Source organism: Grammomys surdaster, unplaced genomic scaffold (assembly GCF_004785775.1).
Source record: "Grammomys surdaster isolate TR1022 unplaced genomic scaffold, NIH_TR_1.0 146, whole genome shotgun sequence".
NCBI classification, from domain to species: domain Eukaryota; kingdom Metazoa; phylum Chordata; class Mammalia; order Rodentia; family Muridae; genus Grammomys; species Grammomys surdaster.
In genome coordinates, this window is record NW_021604604.1 from 9615546 (window position 1) to 9628071 (window position 12526).

The 12526-nt window shown below is 40.3% G+C and overlaps 1 protein-coding gene across 1 annotated transcript in view; it reads left to right on the forward strand.

The window, feature by feature from the left end:
- Positions 1-12526, forward strand: part of Itga8 (integrin subunit alpha 8) — a 178437-nt gene that overhangs the window by 104824 nt on the left and 61087 nt on the right. The window contains exons 21-22 of the mRNA XM_028764938.1: positions 5903-5995; positions 10896-10975. Of these exons, the coding sequence (XP_028620771.1) occupies positions 5903-5995; positions 10896-10975 (173 nt within the window). The remainder of the gene's footprint in view (positions 1-5902; positions 5996-10895; positions 10976-12526) is intronic.

Here is a 12526-nt window from a genome sequence, read left to right on the forward strand (position 1 = left end):
GTGTGTGTGTGTGTGTGTGTGTGTATGTGATGAGAGCGGGAGCAGAGAGAGAGAGAAAGAGAGGGAGAGGGAGAGGAAGGGGAGGGGGAGAGGGAGGGGAAGGGGGAGGGAGAGGGAGAGGGAGAGGGAGAGGGAGAGGGAGAGGGAGGAGAGGGAGAGGGAGAGGGAGAGGGAGAGGGAGAGAGAGAGAATTGGGTGAGGAAGAAAGAAAGAGGAAAGACAGAGAATGGATAAATGAAAGAAGAAAAGGAGGAGAAAGAAAAAAGGAAAAAAGTTAGGGGACAAAAATTTTCTATTTCCATTTCTAGTCTCGTGGATTCTTGTATTTGTTGAATTATTTTCTCAATTAAAAATAAAAAGTAAAATGAACTAAAGAGCAACCAAGTATCTTTGACACTTCAAATCATTGTGCATTTCTATTGAAGAAAGTGATTTAAAAATATCTACACTCATCAGATTGTGTTCCAAACCTTTTCCTGCCCATTACACCTTAATAAAGTGATTTAAAATGATCATGCAGGTGTATTAAAACCCATCTTCATTGGTTGCAACAACAATTAGAGGGAAAAAATCTCCCTCCTCTTCTCCAGTTGGCCTGGCATTTCCCCTCCTCCACTGCAAGCCTTAGCATCTGTTGGTATACTAATTTCTCCAAGGAATGATCTAAAATCCTCCTCCATCTTCTCTTTCCTTGAGTAGTGGTACTTCATACTTGTTCCTCTGTTGAAGTTACTTCAGTATATAGAAACCAGAGGGTAGTGCAACACATTCAACACATCCATGGTAGACTTTTCAATGGGAAATGCTATCTCGTGATAAACCCTCTGCAAGCAAGAGGAACAAACAAGAAGGGCTGAAGAGATGGCTCAGGTGCTAAAAGCACTAACTGCTCTTACAGAAGACCCCATCGGATCCTACCACCCCTCCCCCAGGAATAGCTCACAGGCACTGTAACTCAGCTCCTCATGATCTGACAGTGTCTTCTGGCCTCCACGAACATGGGAGAGCATAAGCTCATCTCCAAACACACACAAACACACACACACATGAACACATGCACTCACGAATACATGCATACATGGACAGATGCATGCACATGCACACAACTAAAAACAGGTCTATTCATAGAAGAAAACTGTCACCACAAATGCTTACATGCAAATGATATCTAAACAAATATAAACAACTTAAATGTATGTGTGTTGTTGTTGTTGTTGAAACACTTAATAGAAGCTTGGGGGAAGGTTGAAGTCCACGTTGTCTGCTGTTCTGCGCAGAGCAGACCTTAGAGATCTCACCATCGCTAAGAGTTAAATGTGTTATTTAAAAAAAAAACATTTCTGGGCTTCCCTTGTATTTTCATTTTCATCCAGTTTGCTGCTCACTTGGCTGCAACAGAAAACACCAGAGAGGCTTATCACTCTATCCTTGACTATAAACCTTATAACGGGCATTATTTGTGTTTTAAGTTGTTTGAAGTTTCTGGACTTAAAAATCAAAACTCAGTATAGGAAATTTTATTGTATGAAAGGTTTGTCTCATGAGGAAGTATAGTATTATCTGATGGTAAGTTTTGGGATTCTCTCTTGGGAAACTTTCATCTTCTAGAAAAATGATATTGAAATGTCTGTTATTACAGTTACATATATAATCAAATCTACCACTTTAACCAGTATATGTGGCATGTGTGTATGTGTGTATGTTTATGCATTTGTGCTTATGTGTGCACATGCACTCATCCATATACAGATGCATGGTGTATGTGTCAGGTGTATTATATGCTGGTATGTCCGGAGGCTAGAGGTTGATATCAGGATACCTTTTTCAGGATACACTTCCTCACTCCTTAATTGTTTTAGGCAGTCTCTGTCATGAAACCTGCATCTAGCTCTGTTAACTAGCCGAGAACTAGCCTGAGTCCCTGGAGTCCACCTGTCTTCACCCCACCCCACCCCCACCCCCAATGCAGACATTCCACGCCGTTATGCAGACGTTGAGAATCCAATCTCAACTCATCTTATCTGTGCAGTAAGCACCTTAATGCACCAAGCCAACTCTCTAGCCCAGTTTAAATTATCAGTAACACACACACACACACACACACACACACACACACACACACACACACACAGTTGTATAACCACCATACCATCCAACTACAGAACTCACTTTCCCAAAATGAAGCTCTGTGTCCATTCGAAAACTGATCCTCTTTCTTCTCTCCGTTAGACGCTTTCCTTCTATCCATCCGTGAATCTTCCAGATAGATACTTTGTTTACATCCCAACTCAAATCTCCCCAGTCACCTTACCTTTGCCATTCTCCATAGCTAGACTTCTCTCTCCTACATCCACACGGCTCTCCCCTGCATTTTCTGTCTCAGAGAGTGATACCTATATGTACCTGATGTCTACAGCTTCAAACCAACCAGAAGTCTACCTGGTCCTTATCCTTCACTCTGCCTGTACTAAAATTGCTGCTGCCTTCCTCCAGGCTGACATGACTTATAACAGAATATTACCTGTCTCCTCTTCCATCTCCTTATCCCACCTCCAGCCTCCTCTTCTATCTCCCCATATCCTCCTTCAGCCTCCTCTTCCATCTCCCCATCCTCCCTCCGACCTCCTCTCCCATCTCCCCATCTCCCCCTCCAGCCTCTTTGCTGCACAGGGACCATCTTTCTAAGAAGCAAGTCTTACTATGATATCATCTGACTTAAAGCCTTCATTAGTTTTCTGGATGAGACTCAAATCCTTCAGAGGGTTAACCCTTCGTGCTCTTTCTTCTTCTTGTGTCATCAGCATCTCTTTCACACACACACACACACACATACACACACACAATTCCAGCTGGTGTGATTTTCTGTTCTATCTCCCATCACACTCTTCCCTCAGACACACTAGTTCTAAAACTTCACCCTCTTCAGAGACCTGACTCCTTTCTATTAATCCTTCAGATCTTCATAATAATTAAGACCTACTAGTAAATGCAGTGGCTAGTAAAGAAGACAATCAGCACTTACTGTGCAGTCCTGATGGTCTGGGTACTGCTCTGAGCTTTTGCAGGCATTGAATTTACATGACCATGATAATGAACTTACAGAGAAGAAGCAAATTTGTCCTAGGTTTCATAGATAAGGAGACAGCAGTGTGCTCCAATTACATGGTTGTTGTATTGCAGAACCAAGACTCAGGTCTCAGCTGTTTTGAACCACTGATAAGCCCTGTCCCCATCAGCTCAGATGCTACCTTGTCCAGGATGTCCTCTCTGATTACATAAATATGCATGCATATCTTCCTTAAATCCTACTTTCTAATTAAAAAAAAAAAACACCAAACTCTTCTGTAATTGTTTCCATTGCTTGCTACAAGCCACTGGTAGAATTGTTACAATGGTTGGAAATTCAGTAAGGACTTGGGAGTCTTGTTTACCTGATCAGCAGCAGGCCCAAGATAAATATTTTCAGTGACTGAATAAAGGAGTGAATAGTATTCTAAAAGCTATAAATGGATTAGTACAAAAATGTCCCTGGAACTACTGAGAAAAATAATCTAGAAGTATCTAGAAAAACAATTGATCTCTTTTTGTTTTTTTCATCAGAGAGAGTAAATAAAGACTAAACAAAGAAAAGAGGGTGGAGGTGATATGGGAGGGACAATGTTTCAGTTGATAGCAACTGCTTGTTGAAAGCTGGGGAAAGTACACATGGGAGCTGGCAAGGTGACTCAGCAGTTAAGAACATGTATTGCTCTTGCTGAGGACCTGGATTCAGTTCCTGTCACTGACATATTAGCTCAAAACTCTCCATAAATCCAATGCCTTCTTCTGGCCTCTCTGGGCACCAAGCATGCAGGATATATACATACATACAGGCAAAATACTCAGAACACATAAAATAAAATAATTTTTATTTTAAAACTAAAATGTTTTAGGAGCTTGTCAAATGTATTAACTGTAGAAACTAAATCCCTTAGTTACAGTCAAAGGGAACATGGATACTTGCAAAAAGCTTTTTAATTTTAGTTAATTTTAATTTTGTTTTACCTTATGATTAATAATTTTGGGGTGGAAACATCTTTATATGGTCACTCTTAGTTATGAGCTTTAAAATTGAATACCTGATACCTACCTTTGAGTAAACAGACATTACTAGCTTTGGAAAGATGCTTTTTCCTCTCCTTCATGATGACTAGCATGTCTTCTGCAAGGTATTTGTAAAGAGCTTATGCTAAACAGTACCTCCAAGTTTCTTGTGCGTGTGTGTGCGTGTGCACACACTCGTGTGTGCACGTGTGCACAAACACGCTCATGCCCGGGTAATACTCAGAATAAACATCTCCTTGTGGTATCCTCTTTAGGAGACAATGAGTGAGCTGCTTCTGCTCTTCCCTGCTGCTTTGTGTAGACCCTGCTCCAGACATGGAGACAGGACAGCTTCCAGTAGCCCTGCCCTCCTAAAGCTTACACACTCAAATGTATAGAGTATAGAATTCCTCATGTAGCGACTGGAGGGTTTTGTTTTCCTTTGTTTTGGGGAGGGTTGGCTTGGGGGTGGCTGTGTCCCTAAAGTAGAAGGGAACAGAGAAACATTTCTAAAGTTTTCACTTGAAAACCTGATAATGTTTCCTTAGGTAAAACCCCAGAAACACTAACAGACGAGCAAAGTACCATTGCGGGTAGAAAGTTTCATCTACTTAGTTCCCAGTAGACCCCCAAAGGGTGCTCCCTTATGAAAGCCATCCATATGGCTTTCATATCTTAGGGAATGAAGGTGGCAGCTCACAGTTTGATGGCATATAGTGAAATGGTGGAGTCTGTAAGAAGTTCTCACCAAATACAGCATCAGGTTTTGAGAGATGGGAAGAGAATTAGAGTGGAAAGTGAAGGGTGGATTTCCAGACCATGGATTTAGCACAGATGAAGGTGTGCTGGGAGGGGCAGAAGGCTGCAAAGAGAAAGCTTAAGAGTTATCCAGCAAAGGACAAGAACCTCTTCAAACTGGACTTTTCACGAATTCTAAACCAGATAGGAAGTCACAGGAAGGACATAGATAGGAAGAACTAGTTAAACATAAATCTAAAATATTAGTCAGAGGACCTGGTGGGGTATAGTACAGTCGGACTATTAAATCAATGTATATAGCACATACATACGGAAATGCCTCAATGAAACCTGAGAGGCTTTGGTGGTTTCGTGCCTAAAGCTCCAAACCCAGGGATCCAACACCCTCTTCTGGCCTTTAAACTCACTCAAACATGTGTGCGCACGCGTTCTCTCTCTCTCTCTCTCTCTCTCTCTCTCTCTCTCTCTCTCTCTCTCTCTCAAAGAAAAAACCATATTTTTTTCAAAAAAGAAAATATCACAATAAAGCTATTCTTTGATATGCTAACCTAAGAGGTTTTTTTAATCACATCTTAAATATTTGAAAGATTGAACACATTTGATAGAATCTTCTTAAAATTCCTGTGATGTGCAGAAATTTGGGTTCAAGACAGATTCTCTACAGATGGCCAGGGAGACATAATAACCGCATACATGCTGTTGCTTCACTCCTGTGGTATTAACGGTAAGGGCTAAATCTGTTTGCTCGTACTTGATAGCTTTTTGATCTTAATGTTCTGACTTTAACATTAAGGTTTAGTGAAAGTACAAAATGTTCACATAAATCCCGTTTGAGTCTCTTATTCTGCAACAAAACGCAGTGTTCATACAACTTTTCTTAAAGTTTAACTTGTCCTGGTTTTCCGCTCTTGAGTCAATGGCAGCGGATTGACTTGGTGCTGTGTGACCCATGCAGGTGTTTGAAATCAAGGGAAGCGCCCAGGCCTCCCACACTGCACGCCACAGGCTGTAACTCATTCTGCCCCTGACCTCCACAACCGTGTTCTTTTCTCCTTTGCAGGGACTGAGGCCCGTGAGTTGTGAGTACAAGATGGAAAACGTGACCAGGATGGTGGTGTGTGACCTTGGGAACCCGATGGTGACTGGAACAAATGTAAGAGAGTGCGGGCAGTCCTCACTGATCTCGAGCTAATTGGATTTTACAGAGGACTAGTGGAAAACTCCCCAATTAGCACTCGGCAAACAGCAGCTAAAGCAGATTGGGCAGGAAATTGCTGGCATGGATGGATTTAGCATTTTAACCTACATGAGGTGATAATGGCGGGTCAGATACACAAACCGATCTTGGCTTTCACACACTGTCTCTGTAGACTACATGGTACATTTTATGATCACAGCAAGGCAATGGCAACATTTGCACCTCGGGGTTTTGCCTTTTATTCTTTTCTTTTAATTCTAGTGGAGATTTTTAAACTACAATGCTAAGTTTAAAAACTTTAAAATGAGCTACTTAGGAGGGCTAAGAATGTAGTTCACTTTGTGGAATGCCTAGGTTTGATCCCCAGTACTGAGTAAGCCAACCAACCAGGAGTGGGGGTCACAAGCCTGGAATGCCAGCACTCAAGAGCAGGCAGAGAGAGGAGAATTTATTCGGGTTCATCCCCTAAGCTACAGTGAGTTCAAGGCCAGCCTGTGACACTTGGTCCAAAGTGGGGAAGGGGTAATTTTAAAATAGATTAGCAAAGAAAACTCTTTTCCAGTATGCCTTCCGTATAAATATGACAGTATTTTCATGTGTAAGATAGTCATAGTCTGGTTTGTGAATGATTGTAACTAGGTCTAGGGTTGAAAAAGAGCTAGAGACAGACCTGAGCAGTCAGAGTGCTCAACGCTTGCTTTCAGATGATTCGAGTTCAGCTTCTAGCACCCGTGTTGAATAACCCACAGCCAACCTATAATTCTAGCTCCAGAGGATCCAAGCCCCTCTTCTGGTCTCCATGGCTTCCTTTGTCGTCCACACACACATGACATACACAGACACACACACACAAACCAGTCACATTTTAAATAAAAAATATTTGAAAAATAATACAAAGAATCATAGCAATGAAAAAAATAGTCCTATTGATGATTTCTTGACTCAGGATAATTTACAGGCAGAAGAGTTACTCTATCCACCTACAGTTTGAGTATGGAAGAGCAACACCTCATAGTAAATATAGTAGCAATTTTGACGTCAAGGAACAGATTCTAAAATCTGAAAAAGTTACAAAATTAAACCACAAGAAAGAGAACTTAACACAATCTTCTACTTAAAATTAGGTGTTTATGTTATCAATGAAATTGCCTGTTTGAAAAGAACTTTTTGAAAATTTATGATTGCCTAAGTCTGTCTGAGAACATTTCCCTAGCTAGCTCCAAACAGTGATGCCCCATGGCTATTCTTTAAAGGGAGCTCTGGGGTCATTGTAACTTATCCTGGGCATCCATGAGGGGAATCCAGAGTCTTACACTTCAAAGATGCTGATAAGTCTTCTAGCAAATAAATCTTTCATTCTAGTGTTTTACAAACGTAACTGAGTATCTGTAACACTTTCTTAAATAATATTTCTTCCCAACTTATACTGCAGGACAATGTGTACATCAAATAATAGTTTTTCCTGTTTACATTATTGCATTCCAGTGATCTTGGGTATTTAAAAAATGTGGCTAGCTGGAACACTATAAACTTACTTCTTGTATAAAAATATTAATTAACTTTATAAAACCACTTTAACACAAGTCAAATTCCAGTAACTGATTCCTGTTAGTTCCCATGGATTGACTGTCTTCTGTGTTCCAAGCCCAGCACCAGAGAGTAACTACTTTAATGTTGTCTTACTGCATCTCACCTATTTTTCTAGTCAAGGATACTCTGGCCTGGAAAAGTCAAACACATTGCCCGAAGTCACATGGATGATGAAAGGCAGAAACAGGATTCCAACCAGGCCTGACCACAAAGCCCGTGTTCTATCTGGTCTGCAGTGCTGTGGGAGGAGCTTCAGGGAAACTAATGAGCAGCAGATGGGATGTTTACAAAGGAGATATGGAAGATAGGCCGAGCATCCCCCATTAGCATCCTCTTAGGTAGAAACTAGCTACCCCTCATGCTAATTTTCAAGGAAATAAGTCCAACCACTTGATATGATACAAAGATATTTACCTAAAAGACAAGAAGAAACCAGGTTTGACAAGAGGGTATTGACGTCATCATCTACAAACACAGTCACTCATTCTTGTTCAGTGTTGAGTGTATTAAATCTAGACTACAGACGATCTAAAGTCACCAATACCTGTCACTCGAGGTGGACTAAAAGCTGCCCACCAGTGTCATACTGAGAAAAGGGTGTAAATAGCAGAACAGTCTGAACCATGGAAGTATTTATGTGAGAGGCCATCAATCCATTTCACCAGCAAACAATCCCGAGAAGGAAGGGAAGTAAATTGTTTAGATTCATCTATCTCTAGGTCTCTAGTAGAAGAAACCTAATAGGTTTCTTATCTTGCTCTTTAATGCCCTCAAACACATCTAATTTTATTGCTTTCTGTTTTGTTATTAAACATGTTGATTCACTTGCATCTTCATTTTGTACTTTGAGAACATACTCTGGCCACGGAGTGGAGCAAATTACAGATGGAAATGCAGGCCAGTCCTGGTCTTTACAAAAGTACAAATAAATAAATCACCAGGAATATTTATCCCAGGCCTAATATTTTCTAAAAAGTTTTCAAAAGTCAAAAAAAAGTGACTTTAATTTTAATGTAATCTTGTCAACTAAGTATTCAGAAGTCTGACTTCTAATTTTTAAAGGGAGAAGTTGTTTACATGTAGCTGCCATGGTGTTATAAAATAGTTATTATATGCTAATAAGGTTCATAACTTACAGATTTCTCTAAAAAAATAACAAGGCAGATAGGCCAAAAGCTTTTTGATTAATATATGCAATAATTTTTAAAATATTTATTCATATATATATATCAGAGTATATATGCCCACATCTGTGGAACTGCCCCATGGACAAGAAGGAGCAACAAGAGCTCTTAAACACTGAGCTATCATCGCTCCAGACCTGCTGCTGTGACAATTACAAACAGGAACTTGTCACATCTTACCTTGTCATCACCTTACGTGGATTGTTCTGTAATCAGGACCAAATTCAGGTAGCCTTCATCACAATACAGGGGGATTTCCAGGACTGCACATGTAAGCAAGGACACACTCTCATTCCTTCAACAATTTATATCACACCTTTCTTGGTGTACCACCATATGCCTGTTACTTAGAGAATGTGCCTGGTGAGATAATATGAAAATACATTATTCCCGTGCAACAAGACATTTGATGTTAGCAACATTGTATGCTGGATGAAAAGAAAATAGTTATGGAGACCAAGGATGAAGAAGAAAAACATACCTGTCTCGGGTCATAACATCAGCCATTTCATTGCCCTTCTTATCCTGGGGAGTGTCTAGAAACTCTTCAAGTAGAAAAAGCAAGACAAAGTAAAAATAATAACCTTCCAAAGTAGAGGGAAGAGCACATTCAGAGGTCTAACAGAAAATGGACATTTTTGAAAAAGTAATTCCTCACTGAGGCATAAACTATTACACATGCTTTATAATCAAGACTCATGTGCTTTCTCCAGTCAGGCACTTTGTGACAAGCTTGAAACCAAGAGCTGGAGAGATAGACAGAAAGATCCCTGGGCCTCTGGTTCTGTGAGAGATCCTGTCGAATGAAAACAGAAATAAAGATACAGTAGAGAATTACAGAAAGAAACGCCAGATATCAGCCCCTGGGTTCCACACGTACATGCACACACACACACACACACACACCAAGTAAAGACCATGGAAAAGAGGATTTATACTAGATTATTGTAGGTCACTGCTGCTGTCTCTGTAACATTGCTTTGTTGCTGGCTTGACTCTCACAGTGCAGTAGCATCGAGGACTGTTCCTGGAATCTGCCTCATAAGGACCAAAATCCAAGCTCTGTCATTTATTTGTTCTGTACCAGGAGCAGGGTCCTCAGTCGCTCTAATCCTCAATTAGCTATAGGATTGGAGGATGTCACCAAAACCATCCCTACCTAACAGAGACTGTGATTTCCTGAGGTAAGGCAAACAGGGCTCAGAACAATCCTTGGATGACCAGGTAGCATGTAGCATCATCATGTATGCACACGGTATCATTGTGTATATGTTAACTTCCTCAACTAGATTCTCCATGGGCCTCCTTTTCTCCATTTAAAACTATTTTCAGGATATAAATATTCTAAGAGCAGTTTTTACAATATGGAATATAAAGAATAAAGAAATCCACAAAGCCATCACTCCAACCTGACTATAGCATATTCTCCTGGAATATTTCTTTATAGTTCACTCCCACTGCTTTCAAACATAGAGTGATTTTGCTTGTCTGGACTTTCCAAACCATAGCGAACATGCGTGACACACAGAAAGCTGTACATTCCATTCTTCATAGAGCATCATTAGAAGTATCCCTTATTGCGTTGATGCCACAGCTGCGATCTCTACAACTGCACCAGCATCTATCAAACACAAACATTGCAGATCTCTAGTAAATCTCACATACTTCTATTGTTAGAATTTTACATCAGAGAGGAAACAGAAGAGAGGTTATAAGGAGAGAGAGAGAGAGAGAGAGAGAGAGAGAGAGAGAGAGAGACAGAGAGAGAGACAGAGAGAGAGACAGAGAGAGAGACAGAGAGAGAGACAGAGAGAGAGAGACAGAGACAGAGAGACAGAAACAGACAGACAGACAGAGATAGGCAGGCAGGCAGGCAGACAGACAGACAGACAGACAGAGAACATATATTGAACTGAATCTTCTGGGCCCTGTGGTATCACTGCAGACTTCTTATCCCCCAGACATCAGACCAAGAGATAAAGAATGGGGTGGTGGTTGAAGTAGGGGTCACTAAGGAGAAACTGTATGGGGTCCTGCTATGAATACTTTTGTGTCCCATGTGTGTTGTTTTTTGCTTCTAGTTTTCTCTGGGCCTCCGATTTGCTGTTCCTCGTCTTGAGAAAACAAATATGAGCATTAACTTCGATCTCCAAATCAGAAGGTTAGACTCCTACATGCCTACTTTGTTGTTGACACTCGCTCTCAAAATGAGGAGCTGCATAGTGGCCAAGGGCCTGTGCATTAAAATTTCTTCTCAAATGAGAATCGAGACTTTCACAGCCCCATTCTTCTTTATTATTCTCAATTATTTCAGCTTCTTTGGTATTGTGAATTTTGAAAGCAATAAAATAAAATAGGTCAAGGTGTAAAATAGTCAGATTTTTATCTTGAACAGCCCCCCAGCTCTGCTGATTCACCCTCACTTTCCCTCCTTTCCAGACACAGGGCTGTTGTGCTGTACTGTACAGGACTGTGCTACAGTACACATATACAGTAAAGTACTGGACCCACTCTAACCATATGCATTCAGCAACCAGTTGGTGGCTCATTCCTGGGGCAAAATCTGAAAAAAAAATACATCTTGCAAGTGAAATCTATAATTTCCTAAACATAAAAAAGGACAGAGTCTAAGGATGGTCTGTGGTAGGTCGAGGTAACATAGCTCTGTTTGAGGACCGGGTCATTCTCTAGCAACCTTAAGGCATGCAAACAGCTGCCCATGGGTGACTATTCAAATATCTGGCCATGATTTTGCCCTTTCCTTGTCTATTGTTTGTTATTTTGTAGCCAGAGCTATTTCATGAGCAGAAAGACCCACAGAAAAATAAAGCATGCAGGCTGGGATTTCCCAGATATTGACTTTAGTGCAATTAATTTAATGGTTCTAGACTCATTAAAAGAAAAGGAAATAAAATAGATATAAAGTGATATAATGAACATATAAAGTATATATTATGGTATTATTGTCTTATACGTGAACCATTCCTCATTGAGAAATACAAATCTGACTAATAGATGCCCTGTCAAATGGACCTTTTTACTTTATTTTAGTCAAGCATTTAAAAATCTTTAAAAACATTGATATGAATGTCAAATGGTACTTTCCATGATAATTTATATCTTGTCTTGTATATGGAACCCTTGTAGTAACCATATGAATAGCTGTAAACTTGGTGTCTGTTACTTGGCTCTCAAATACTACGTAATTTACCTTAATATCTTATAAGATGAAGGGGTATTAGAGTGTGATAGATTTTATGATAATTACTCCGAGTGGCAGATTACTTTCTTACATCCATGAAAACTCCATCCATATAAGGCTTAGAGAAGCCTTAGGATAAGACTGTGTTAGCACTCCCTTTCCTATCCCCACTCAAAGCCTGATCCAGCTTTCTAGGGAAAGAAGTCTTCTAGCTGGCTCAGATGTTCATTTCTCCGTAATTGGCTCCTTCTTGGATGCAAGTGGTTTTCTGGTGACTCTTAGAACTTTAAATTTTTACCCATATTAATTCTGGGGTCTGATTCTCTTGTAATAATTCCTCATTCTATCCAAAGATCATTAAACCAACTCTTCACGTCCACCAAAACATACATTCCCCCAAAGGGTCACATGGTTCCCAATTCTTCCATTTTTAAAATCCCGTGAATGTGTATTAACAAGCTTAAAGAGAGGAAATGTTAAAGTGAAGGGTTTGATATCACCTTAGACAGA